Source organism: Macrobrachium rosenbergii, chromosome 40 (assembly GCF_040412425.1).
Source record: "Macrobrachium rosenbergii isolate ZJJX-2024 chromosome 40, ASM4041242v1, whole genome shotgun sequence".
NCBI classification, from domain to species: Eukaryota; Metazoa; Arthropoda; class Malacostraca; order Decapoda; family Palaemonidae; genus Macrobrachium; species Macrobrachium rosenbergii.
Window position 1 is genome coordinate 25,905,166 of NC_089780.1, and position 12,500 is coordinate 25,917,665.

A 12,500-nucleotide genomic window follows, 5' to 3' on the forward strand; every position below is an offset into this window, starting at 1 on the left:
CTTCCTCCCACTCTCTATCTTTCTTACTTCGGCGTAAGAGCAAATTAAACCCAGGTTAGAGCATCATGTCAAGGGTTTTTCATCAGTTGTAGGTAAAGAAAATCGTAAACGCTTGTATTTCATTAAACATTTGAAAGTTATTACTGAAAAATTTTGCTTTTATTTACATTTTCTTATATGATTATGTAATAAAGAGTAAGAAAATATTATTTCATAATGTTCGCGAGGAAAGACAAAATTTGCAAGCCATTATAAAAACAAAATTATTTTTGAAGTAACTACTGTAAGTGAGCTTCAGTAAGAGAGTACTAACGTAGTTCTCTGTACCGCCACCAGGGTGTCACTGCTGCTGCTGCTGGCGCAGGCGCAGAACCTAGCAACTGTCGTCACTCAGTAACCCGGAAACCGCGAAAGTATGTTTGTCAGTCGTGTGTTTTCTGTGATTTTTTTTGTTTAATATCGTCGTGTTGTGCGGTGTATAATTGTAGAATGGACTCAAGGATTCTTCCACAAGAGAAACTGGATAAATATTTCAAAGGTAAATAAAGCATTTTAGTTTATAGACCGTTAATATTGTGCCTGTGAGATGCATGTGTTGGTAGTAGATATACGGTTTCTCTATGTTAAGCGTATTATTTTGCCATATATTACAGTAGCGATTTCCTTTTTGAAATTACAAATCATTAAGACTACATAAGTCACATAACATAAAGTAGAAACGATCTTGTTCGGTATTAACAGCGCATAGTAGTATCGTTATTAACCTGGTATGTATCCACCTACTCCGAGGTGCTATTCTAATCATGGCGGAAGCTCTTTGGACGACGTGTTTAGTACTATCCCCTCGGGGATCAAAGTATTGTATACACCCATTTCTATATTGCGTGGTCGACAAATTATGATTTTAATAAACGATATCTTCGTACGGCCGCCTACTTTACTTGGCATGAGTTCATCCGGGGCTTTTACAAAGGTGGATACATAGCGGGTAGACATACAGTGTAGGTGACGGGTGTGTCAACAAGCCTGGTTATTTCGAACTGCTGTATTTTGTCAATCATTTAGGATTCTTTGTGGTATGTAAGCCTGTAGGATAATGTCTATAACATCAGTTTGTCATTTTTAGGCATGTAAAAGCAGCGTTGATTAACAAAGTGCATTTTATCAAACGTCGCTTCTAAACGAAATTCCAAACCGTCACATTCAACGAGATTATTTCAGGACGGCGTAATCAAACCGTAAAAAAGCTCCTTTTTTCGATTTAAAGTAAAAAATAGTTATATTTTTTATATAAATGTAATAGATTCTGGTGTAATTTACGTTTACATCAAACGATATATCCCGTGGATGCTCACCAGTAAGAAAATGAGTCTAGGCCTATAGGCCTAGTCTACACCTATAGATAAGATACTATGTCGTTTTAACCTTATTCTAAGCACAACTCGGTTACACTTATATAAAAATAATTAGATAATTTTGTTATAGTAAAAGTTATGGAATCCTCTTGCTTAGGGGAAAAATAGCCTTTAAAACGGTGTAACAATTATCGTAGCCAAGCAAATGCTAGGCCTATGCCTATTGATTCATCAGATATTTTGTTGTGTTGTCCCTTCTTTTAAGAACAATTTTACTCCAGTTACGTCAAGATTACTTTTATATTGTGGTCCTTATTGAAAGTTCTCTCTTAAGTACCGTTCCACAGTCATACAATAAGACGAAATGACTATTAGCCATTTCTGTCATCGGATTGTGGTGGGGAAAAAATCATATTTTGATAAGCGTGTGTTCAAAACTTACAATATATCGTAAGCAATGATTGATTTATCAGTAATAAAAAACATTATTTTTATAATATTTAAAACCGAGAGAGAGAGAGAGAGAGAGAGAGAGAGAGAGAGAGAGAGAGAGAGAGAGAGAGAGCGCAATGTGTTGCCTTAGTGTTTCGTCGCAGCAGTATTAGTGAATTTGCTCAATTGTTCATTATGTTAGTTAAGTACACACACACACACACACACACACACACACATATATATATATATATATATATATATATATATATACATACATACATACATACATACATAATAATGTAGAATATTTATATAATATATATATATATATATATATATATATATATATATATATATATATATATATATATATATATAACTATAATCTTACAAAGTTCAAATATATTTCATGACTGAAACCCAACATTCCTCCAAAATATGAGAATCATTACTTTCATGCATACTAATATTTTTAATATGTGAACCGTTATAACTTTAATGTGAATTCTCGGCAGCAAAACGTTTCCCATTATTTAAAGAGCTGGGCAAAGTGTTGTGTACATATATTTTAGAGATGATAAATTTGCTATGATCTGCAACAGAATACATATCTAACATAAATATACATTTATATGTATATGTATATATATATAGCCTACATACATATACGTATATATATATATATATATATATATATATATATATATATAAACATGTATGTATATGTACTGTGCATATATACACATCATATATATATTATATACATATATATGAATATGTGTATATATGTAGAGCGCATATACATACATATGTTTATATATATACATATATTTATATATACTTATATATGCATGCATACATGCATATTTACATGAATATATATATATATATATATATATATATATATATATATATATACATACGTATACGAATGTAGGCTATATATATACATATACACACATGAATGTATATATATGTTAGATATGTATTCTGTTGCAGATCAAAGCAAATTTATCATCTCTAAAATATATATACACAACACTCTGCCCAGCTCTTTAAATAATGGGAAATGTTTTGCTGCCGAGAATTCACATTAAAATTACATTGTAGTTGTTTACTTAAACGTATTAAAAAAACATAAAAATATGCAAATAATCTAAAATACCGATAGTGAATACTGAACGGTGAGGTGGATAGTGAATGACCATCTTCCCTTTAACAAACAACCAAATAAAGAATAGTGAGTTATGGTGAATACTGAACAATGAGGTTGATAGTGATTGACCATCTTTACTTTAAAACGCAACAAAATCAAGAATAGTGAATAATGGTGAATACTGAACAGTGAGGTAGACAGTGAATGACCATGTTCCCTTTAAAAACCAACCAAATGAAGAATGGTGAATACTGAACAATGAAGCTGATTGTGAATGACCATGTTCCCTTTAAAAAGCAACCCAATCAAGAATAGTGAATAATGGTGAATACTGAACAATGAGGTTGATAGTGAATGACCATCTTCCATTTAAAAAGCAAACAAATCAAGAATAGTGAATACTGGTGAATACTGAGCAATAAGGTTGATAGTGATTGACCATCTTCTCTTTAAAAAACAACCAAATCGAGAATAGTGAATAATGGTGAATACTGAACAATGAGGTTGATAATGAATGACCATCTTCCCTTTAACAAGCAACCAAATCAAGATTAGTGAACACTGGTGAATACTGAACAATGAAGTTGATAGTGAATGATCATCTTCCCTTTAAAAAGCAACCAAATCAAGAATGGTGAATACTGAACAATGAGGTTGATAGTGAATGACCATCTTCCCTTTAAAAAGCAAACAAATCATGAATAGTGAATAATGGTGAATACTAAACAGTGAGGTTGATAGTGATTGACCATCTTTACTCTAAAAAGCAACAAAATCAAGAATAGTGAATAATGGTGAATACTGAACAATGAGGTTGCTAGTGAATGACCATGTTCCCTTTAAAAACCAGCCAAATGAAGAATGGTTAATACTGAACAATGAGGCTGATTGTGAATGAACATGTTCCCTTTAAAAAGCAACCAATCAAGAATAGTGAATAATGATGAATACTGAACAATGAGGTTGATAGTGAATGACCATCTTCCATTTAAAAAGCAAACAAATCAAGAATAGTGAATACTGGTGAATACTGAGCAATAAGGTTGATAGTGATTGACCATCTTCTCTTTAAAAAGCAACCAAATCGAGAATAGTGAATAATGGTGAATACTGAACAATGAGGTTGATAGTGAATGACATCTTCCCTTTAAAAAGCAACCAGATCATGAATAGTGAATAATGGTGAATACTGAGCAATGAGGTGGATAGTGAATGACCATCTTCCCTTTAAAAAGCAACCAAATCAAGAACGGTGAATACTGAACAATGAGGTTGATAGTGAATGACCATCTTCCCTTTAAAAAGCAACCAAATCAAGAATAGGGAATAATGGTGAATACTGAACAATGAGGTTGATAGTGATTGACCATGTTCCCTTTAAAAAGCAACCAAATCAAGAATAGTGAATAATGGTGAATACTGAACAATGAGGTTGATAGTGATTGACCATTTTCCCTTTAAAAAGCAACCAAATCAAGAATAGTGAATAATGGTGAATACTGAACTGATAGTGATTGACCATCTTCCCTTTAATAAGCACCAAAATCAAGAATAGTGAATTGTGAATACTCAGCAAAGAGGTTGATAGTGAATGACCATCTTCTCTTTAAAAAGCAACCAAATCAAGAATGGTGAATAATGGTGAATGCTAAACAATGAGGCTGATAGTGAATGACCATCTTCCCTTTAAAAAGCAACCAAATCAAGAATAGTGAATAATGGTGAATACTGAACAATGAGGTTGATAGTGAATGATCATCTTCCCTTTAAAAAGCAACCAAAACAAGAATGGTGAAAACTGAACAATGAGGTTGATAGTGAATGACCATCTTCCCTTTAAAAAGCAACCAAATCAAGAATAGTAAATAATGGTGAATACTGAGCAATGAAGTTGAGAGTGAATGATCATCTTCCCTTTAAAAAGAAGCCAAATCAAGAATGGTGAATACTGAACAATGAGGTTGATAGTAAATGTCCATCTTCCCTTTAAAAAGCAAACAAATCAAGAATAGTGAATATTGGTGAATACTGAACAGTGAGGTTGATAGTGATTGACCATCTTCCCTTTAAAAAGCAACCAAATCAAGAATAGTGAATAATGGTGAATACTGAACAATGAGGTTGATAGTGAATGACCATCTTCCCTTTAAAAACCAACGAAATCAAGAATGGTGAATACTGAACAATGAGGCTGATTGTGAATGACCATGTTCCCTTTAAAAAGCAACCAAATCAAGAATAGTGAATAATTGTGAATAATGAACAATGAGGTTGATAGTGATTGGCCATCTTCCCTTTAAAAAGCAATCAAATCAAGAATAGTGAATAATGGTGAATACTGAACTATGAGGTTGATAGTGAGTGACCATCTTCCCTTGTACAAGCAACCAAATCAAGAACATACAACCCACAAAAGAATGGTGAAATAATAGTGAATGTAAAAATTGATAGTGAATGAATATCTTCCTTTTACATAGCAATAAAATAAAAAAAAATATATACCCCACAAGAGAATAAAGAATAGTGAATACTGAACTATAAGGCACAAAAGATAGTGAATAACAGTGAATACTGAAATATAAGGCACAAAAGATAATGAATGATAGTGAACACTGAACCATAATATTGATAATGAAGGACCACCTTCCCTTTTATAAAGCAACCAAATCAAGAACATACAGCCCACAAAGAATAGTGAATAACTGTAAATACTGAAGTATAAGACACAAATGATAGTGAATATTGAACTAGGTTGATAGTGAATGATCATCTTCCCTTTAAAAAGAAACCAAATCATGAATGGTGAATACTGAACAATGAGGTTGATAGTGAATGACCATCTTCCCTTTAACAAGCAAACAAATCAAGAATAGTGAATAATGGTGAATACTGAACAATGAGAGTGATAGTGATTGACCATCTTCCCTTTAAAAAGCAACTAAATCAAGAATAGTGAATAATGGTGAATACTGAACAATGAAAAGTTAAGTATATCTTAGTTTAACCAGACCACTGAGCTGATTAACAGCTCTCCTAGGGCTGGCCCGAAGGATTAGATTTATTTTACGTGGCTAACAACCAATTGGTTACCTAGCAATGGGACCTACAGCTTATTGTGGAATCCGAACCACATTATAGCGAGAATTGAATTTCTATCACCAGAAATAAATTCCTCTTATTCTCCATTGGCTGGTCAGAGATTCGAACTCGCGGCCAACAGAGTGGTAGCTGAGAATGGAACCCGCTCGCCCAACAAGGAACTTACTGAACAATGAGGTTGATAGTGAATGACCATCTTCAGTGAGGTTGATAGTGAATGACCATCTTCAATGAGGCTGATTGTGAATGACCATCTTCCCTTTAAAAAGCAACCAAATCAAGAATAGTGAATAATGGTGAATACTGAACAATGAGGTTGATAGTGATTGACCATCTTCCCTTTAAAAAGTAACCAAATGAAGAACATACGACCCACAAAAGAATGGTGAATAAATAGTGAATGTAAAAATTGATAGTGAATGAATATCTTCCCTTTACATAGCAATAAAATCAAGAATCTATACCCCACAAGAGAATGGTGAATAATAGTGAATACTGAGTTATAAGGCACAAAAGATAGTGAATAACAGTGAATACTGAACTATAAGGCACAAAAGATAATGAATGATAGTGAACACTGAACCATAAGATTGATAATGAAGGACCATCTTCCCTTTTACAAAGCAACCAAATCAAGAACATACAGTCCACAGAAGAATGGTGAATAAATAGTGAATAACAAAATATTGATAGTGAATAAATATCTTCCCTTTACATAGTAATAAAATCAAGAATATATACCCCACAAGAGAATAGTGAGTAATTATGAATACTGAACTATAATGCATAAAAGATAGTGAATAACAGTGAACACTGAACCATAAGATTGATAGTGAGGGACCATCTTCCCTGTTACAGAGCAACCAAATCAAGAACATACAGCCCACAAAAGAATAGTGAATAACAGTAAATACTGAACTATAAGACACAGAAGATAGTTAATAATAGAGAATACTGAACTATGAGGCTGATAGTGAACGATCATCTTCCCTTTGAAGAGCAACCAAATCAGGAACATACAACCCACAAAATAATGGTGAATAAAAGGTGAATAATAACGCTGATAGTGAATGAACAAACCTGCAGAGATGATAGTGAATGAACAAGGTTCCTTCTGGGGTCCCACGTCGTTTGTGGCAAAGCAGAGAAGTGTACCGTAGTCCCTCTCAGACATAGGGGTGTAGGACAGGGTGCTCTTGAGGCCTTCTTGGGTATACCTGCAGATGAAAGTGTGTTGATTTCGTTTATTCGGTTGTCAAGGATTTATTGCAATAAACAGGTAAATAGATTTATTATGTATATATATATATATATATATATATATATATATAAATATAGATGTATATAAATATATATGTATGTATGTATATGTATATATGTATGTATGTATACCTGCAGAGAAGGAAATTAATTAATTTGTCAATAATTTGTTGCAATAAATAAATAAATCTTATATACATGTATATATGTATATATGTATATATATAAATATATATATATACATATAATACATATATATATACATATATATATATACATATATATATATACATATATATATACATATATATATATATATATATATATACATATATATATATATATATATATATATATATATATATATATATATATATATATACAGAGAGAGAGAGAGAGAGAGAGAGAGAGAGAGAGAGAGAGAGAGAGAGAGAGAGAGAGAGAGAGGTCTTAATATTTGTGCCAAATTGCCAAGTGGATCTCGACAATTTCCTTTCAAATTCAAAATCCGGATAACAGTTTAAATAATATTATCACGAGTGATTGAGTATTTATAATTTAAACACGTTTATTAAAGGGTTGCATTAGAATCTCTCTCTCTCTCTCCCTCTCTCTCATAGATTACTAATTACTGGTATTACAGTATGAATACTGTCGTTAGACATGTAATTTTTCCCACATTCAACGTGGCCTCTCTCTCTCTCTCTCTCTCTCTCTCTCTCTCTCTCTCTCTCTCTCTCTCTCTCTCTCTCTCTCTCTGAAGCTACTTCAGGTACTCTTGTGTAGCCACTACGCCCACCACCGCCTACGGCCCTCTTATGAAGCTGGTAACGAGACAAGACACTCACTAAACAGAAACTTTGCTAAAAAATCCACCCGGCTGTGTAATGTAATCTATAGACCAGAGATATTTTACAGAAACTCAAATACACTTTCTAAAACGCCAAACGGACCGTATAATAAATGTATTGCGTCATCGACGATAAATGCGAGTTTAATTAACCTTCGAAATGAGAAAGTTTTGACTCAAGCTTTGGCTCGATTTCTTGGACTGAATTGTATGACTCAATTTTTTTTACTTCAGTTTTCTCGAATTGAATTCAGTAGCTCTTTCGAGGTCATTTCACGGTCGAATCTAATTCCTCATTTGAGGTATAACAACCCATATCCATTCTACACACACACACACACACACACACACACACACACACACACACACACACACACACACACACACACACACACACTTAACAAGATCCCCTCATACAGAAGAGTTACACAAGTAGAATCATTGAAGTGCCAAGAGCCTCTCTCTCTCTCTCTCTCTCTCTCTCTCTCTCTCTCTCTCTCTCTCTCTCTCTCTCTCTCTCTCTCTCTCGCCTAAGGAAAGGGCCCTTCAAGACGAAATGGGAGATTTTGGGCTTTCTGCCCAAAGGGTAGAAAGCCCTCTTTTTTTTTTTCATGAAGCAGCTTCTACTAGCCTGCAGCCTACTATACAGCCCAGAGAACCCTAATACCACAGAAAAGGTCACTCGTTGATAGGACCAGTTAGTCGCTGTTATGAATGAATTTGTTACTTTTACCCTTCGTTTCGTTATTTTCTGGTATTCAAAAAACTCATTTTGAAAAATTTAGATTTTAGGCTTTCTGCCTAAAAGGGAAGAAAGTCTTCTTTGATTTGTTTTTCACTGTGAGTTTTGTTATTTCCTGATATTCCAAAACTCATTTTGAAATGGATATTTTTGGCTTTCTGCCTAAAAGGGTAGAAAGTCTTCTTTGATTTTTTTTCACTGTGAATTTTGTTACTCTCTGTTAATCCAAAACTCTCCTGGAAATGGAGATTTTGCGCTGTCTGCCTAAAAGGGTAGAAAGGCCAATTTGGTTTGTTTTTCACTGTGAATTTTGTTATTATCTGATATTTAAAAACTCATTTGGAAATGAAGATTTTTTTTTCTGGTTTTCCTCGAGGGAGTATAACAGTTGTTTCTTAGAGATGAAATAGAGGTTTTTTCGTGTCAATTTTTACACAGTTTTGTTTTCTAATATCCAAAAATTTATTTTGAAAATAAGTTATATATATACATGCATATGCATATATGTATATATGTGTGAGTGATAGGTCATCCAGTTAAAATCAACTGATACCGTTGGCTTTCAGATTCAAACACATTATCAGTATCATATTTCCTCCCTCAACACCCCAAAAAATCAAGTAAATACACAAATACATCACAAAATCCAAATCCAATGTAAACATTGAATATTCAGTTGAACATTCAATCGAGCAATGAACAGACTCACCTTCTGCTACTCACGACCTGGCTCTGGTCTCTCCTGACGGAGTTGTGGAAGGTCCACTTGAAAGAGACGTTGAAGGGATCTGCGTCCACCTCGCACGTTATGTTAGTCAGCTCGAAAAGCGCCACCCCCCGCAGTGAGGGAGAAACAGCACACCTTGGAGAGTCTGTTGGAGAGACATCACAGTTTTTCAAGTGTTTCTTTTTGTGATGATTCTTGAGATTTTCATATATATATATATATATATATATATATATATATATATATATATATATATATATATATATATATATATATATATATATATATATATATATATATATATATATATATATATATATATATATATATAGAGAGAGAGAGAGAGAGAGAGAGAGAGAGAGAGAGAGCAAAAGTATGGTTTTGCATCATATTTCATTTTGATAAACTAAATCTCTAAATGATGCGAGGATCTTAAATATACATAGTACAGTATATCAGACCATGTACTGACAATTTTCTAAACGCTAGATGTCATTTCCGCTAATTCCTCATTTTGATACATAAGTAAAAAATGGATAATCGAGTTTTCTGTACATCGTATAATCAAGGCCACCGAAAACAGATCTATCTTTCAGTGGTCTCGGTATAATGTTGTATGGGCCATGGCCCATGAAACTTTAATCATGACCTGGTGATGACCTACGCTATATCGTTGCCAGAAGCACGATTATGGCCAACTTTAACCTTAAATAAAATAAAACCTACTGAGGCTAGAGGGCTGCAGTTTGGTATGTTTGATGATTGGAGGGTGGATGATCAACATACCAATTTGCAGCCCTCTAGCCTCAGTAGTTTTTAAGATCTGAGGGCGGACAGAAAAAGTGCGCGCAGAATAACGTACGGACGGACGAAGCCGGCGCAATAGTTTTCTTTTATAGAAAACTAAAAAGGAGAAATTAATTTGCCCGCTGGTATAAAGTCCAGATGTTTTCAGCGAAAACATTATTACCATTTCGAATTTACGATTGTTCGAATGATTATTAGTATTATTATTATTTTTCAAAGAAAGGAGTAGTGTGACATTAAACCCTTACTTTATCAAAGGGATTTGTGATGCTACAGTTTGTAAATTTATGGAATAAATATTGTGTTTATGATTATGGTAAGACTGGTGACATATAATACCTTATGTGAGCTACATTATATTTAAGACATAAATTGCAGTACCTCGGGATAAATTCATATTCTCGCACTGATACCCCTTCATGCTATTTTTGATAGACGTAATGCCCTTTATTATTATTATTATTATTATTATTATTATTATTATTATTATTATTATTATTATTATTATTATTATTGTCTATGTCGTATTGGTTCATATGCATGAGAAGTGAAATGAAAACTAAGCAGAAACACGACAAATAATATACATTTTTGAAAGGATTATCTCTCTCTCTCTCTCTCTCTCTCTCTCTCTCTCTCTCTCTCTCTCTCTATGTCTATGTCTATGTCTATGTCTGACGGTTTATCAAGTATCCCTTCTTTCGCTATTAAGCGTTCAGACGGGATTTCCAAATCACTTATATTTTAGTTAAAAATTATAAAAGTTTAAAAGTCTATGTAATGTAAAGAGGGTTAATTGCATTTGTCTCAGTATTATAGCTGAGTGAAAATAAATGGGTTTTCAATAGCTTTTTGAACTGAAAGATATTTTCAGCACATTAACTGATACCGGAAGTTGATTATACAATCTAGGAGCACAGTGCTTAAAAGTTCTCGTACCAAGAGTGGTCGTTGCACGAGGCTCATCAAGTCTGAAATCATCACGGGAAAGGCGTGTATGAACACCAGGCCCAACTACGTATCTTTTCAGGCAACCTCTAAGATACAATGGTTCTCCCGTGCTAATAGCTTGGTATGTTAAGACGCAAAGTTTAAAAATAATCCTTGCTTTGACTGGTAACCAGTGTAATTTAATTAAGGTTGGAGTAATATGTTCTCGCGGGGATATACCAACAATTAGTCTAGCAGCTCTATTCAAAATCTTTTGAAGTTTCTTAAGTCGATAATTAGGTAAACTATAATACAACGAGTTACAATAGTCTACTCTACTAACTACCAAACTATTAATTAGCAGCTTAGTGGCATCTTCGTTAAGATATTTTCTAATGGATGCGATATTCCTCAGATGATAATTTTCAGTCGTAACCACATTGTTAATATGTTCATCAAATGTCAAAGAACCATCAACTACTACCCCGAGATCTCTGACTTTATCAGTTAACAAAATATTCTCCTTATTGATGGAGATGCTATTAACGTTATCAAACCTTCTTAAGTTATATTTAGTGCCAATTAGAATACATTCAGTTTTATTTTCGTTTAGTTTCAGCTTTTCTTTTGCATCCATTTCGAAACATCTGCCATGAGTCTATCAATAACAGCTTGATCTTCAATAATGTCATCCACTATTAAATAGAACTGGGTGTCATCGGCAAAAAATTTACTTTGAACGCCATGTAATTTAAATATCCAAGACAACTCGATTGTATAAATACTAAAAAGAACCGGGCCAAGTATGCTTCCTTGTGGAACACCCGTGGTGAGCTCTCTACTTTCAGAATATCTATCTTTAACCTTCACCTTGAAAGATCTATTCGATAAATAGTTATTAAACCATTTAAGAGCATCCCCATCGATCGCAATAGCAGTCATATCCTCTATTAACACTTCATGAACCACTGTATCAAAAGCAGCGCTAAGATCTAGGAGAATAAGCAAGCTACATTTACCGTCATCAGAGAAACCTAACAAATCATTAATTACGGCACAAAGAGCTGTTTCAGTGGAATGGAATTTCCGATAAGCCGACTGATCTTCAGGAATAGCTCCAATTACTTTCAAGTGCTGAG

The 12,500-nt window shown here is 33.5% G+C and overlaps 1 protein-coding gene across 1 annotated transcript in view; it reads right to left on the minus strand.

The window, feature by feature from the left end:
* The window catches only part of LOC136826268 (nephrin-like), a 166,254-nt gene that overhangs the window by 11,984 nt on the left and 141,770 nt on the right, over positions 1-12,500 (minus strand). Inside the window, 2 exon segments of the mRNA XM_067083400.1 lie at positions 7,126-7,262; positions 9,607-9,769. Coding sequence (XP_066939501.1) covers positions 7,126-7,262; positions 9,607-9,769 — 300 coding nt within the window.